This window comes from Myotis brandtii, unplaced genomic scaffold, assembly GCF_000412655.1.
Source record: "Myotis brandtii unplaced genomic scaffold, ASM41265v1 scaffold825, whole genome shotgun sequence".
NCBI lineage: Eukaryota > Metazoa > Chordata > Mammalia > Chiroptera > Vespertilionidae > Myotis > Myotis brandtii.
The window spans coordinates 1817814-1819286 of NW_005371349.1; the positions used below are offsets into that span (position 1 = coordinate 1817814).

Below are 1473 nucleotides of genomic sequence, written 5' to 3' on the forward strand. Positions count from 1 at the left end.
CGGGGGGGGGGGGGGGGGGCTGGAAGTGGGGATTAGATGCCCACGGGGATCTAAGCCTTCGGACTCTGAGCGCCCATTTCCCATAGTCCAAAAGACCATCCCACCAGACCTGCAGGAGCAGCTGAAGTCCATCAAGACCCTGACCAAAGAGGTTCGGCAGGAAAAAGCAAAAGTGAGTGAGGGAGGGCCTGTTGCCGGCGCCCCCCTGCCGTTTGCCCGTGGATGGCCCGCAGTCCTGTCATCGCTACCAGCCTATCAGGCGGGGAATGCGGCTCAGACGTTGCCGCGGTCACTCCCTGGGGGAAAACCTGGAGCCCGTTCTCTCACGCGGCCATTGCCAGTGAAGGCCAGGCCAGCCCGCGGGCGCAGCGCTGGGACCCAGTGTGTGGGACTGTCGGGGGCCAGTGGTCATGGCGAGGGCTACCGGGCCTTCAGTTGTCACCTTTTTTTTTTATCCTCACCCAAGGATATTTTTGCATTGATTTCCAGAGAGTGTGGAAGGGAGAGGGAGAGACAGAGGGAGAGACATCCATGTGGGAGAGACATCGATGGGTTGCCTCCCACACTCGCCCCAAACAGGGCCTGGGAGCTGAGGTACGTGCCCCTGACGGGAATTGAATCTGCACCTTTCAGTCCGCGGCCTGATGCTCTATCCACTGAGTCAAACCAACTAGGGCTTTAGCTGTCTTTTTATATATATATATAGTCCTCATTAGAGGATATTTTTCCATTGATTTTTAGAGAGAATAGAAGGGAGAGGGACAGAGAGAGAGAGTAGCATTGATGTGATAGAGACACATTGATTGGTTGCCTCCTGCATGCGCCCTGACCAGGGCCAGGGATTGAGCCTGCAACCGAGGTACGTGCCCGTGACTGGAATCAAACCCAGGACCCTTCAGTTTGCAGGCTGACACTCTACCCACTGAGCAACACCAGCCAGGACTTTAATTGTCTTCTTACTGAAGACTGTCTACTCAGTGGTCAGCAAACTGCGGCTCTTTGGCCTCTTGAGTGTGGCTCTTCCTAAGCCTTAGGAGAACCCTAATTAAGTTAATAACAATGTACCTACCTATATAGTTTAAGTTTAAAAAATTTGGCTCTCAAAAGAAATTTCAATCATTGTACTGTTGATATTTGGCTCTGTTGACTAATGAGTTTGCCGACCACTGGCATAGACATATGCAATATCTGTGCAAAATTATCCCATACCTGGGATGGGCTGGAGGGCGGAGGGCTGCCAGAAGTGGGGAAGGAGGTGGCAGCTGGTCCACTGAGCTTCCAGCTGGGTCTCCTCAGGTAAATGCCCTGCGCCGGCTGACCCTGCTCTCAGCCGAGCAGCTGGGAGCCAGCCTGGTTGGCCCACACCCCATCTCTGGCCTGGGTCGTGTCTGCTCTTCCGGTTGCCCACATCTAGTGCAAGCTGCTGGTGGGAGTTTCCCAAGTTCCTGAAACAGCGCAGCACCAGGACTTGGA

The 1473-nt window shown here is 54.5% G+C and overlaps 1 protein-coding gene across 1 annotated transcript in view; it reads left to right on the forward strand.

Annotated features, from left to right (window-relative positions):
• Positions 1-1473, forward strand: part of QRICH2 (glutamine rich 2) — a 21388-nt gene that overhangs the window by 13128 nt on the left and 6787 nt on the right. Inside the window, exons 7-8 of the mRNA XM_014531741.1 lie at positions 87-434; positions 1176-1296. Of these exons, the coding sequence (XP_014387227.1) occupies positions 87-434; positions 1176-1296 (469 nt within the window). The remainder of the gene's footprint in view (positions 1-86; positions 435-1175; positions 1297-1473) is intronic.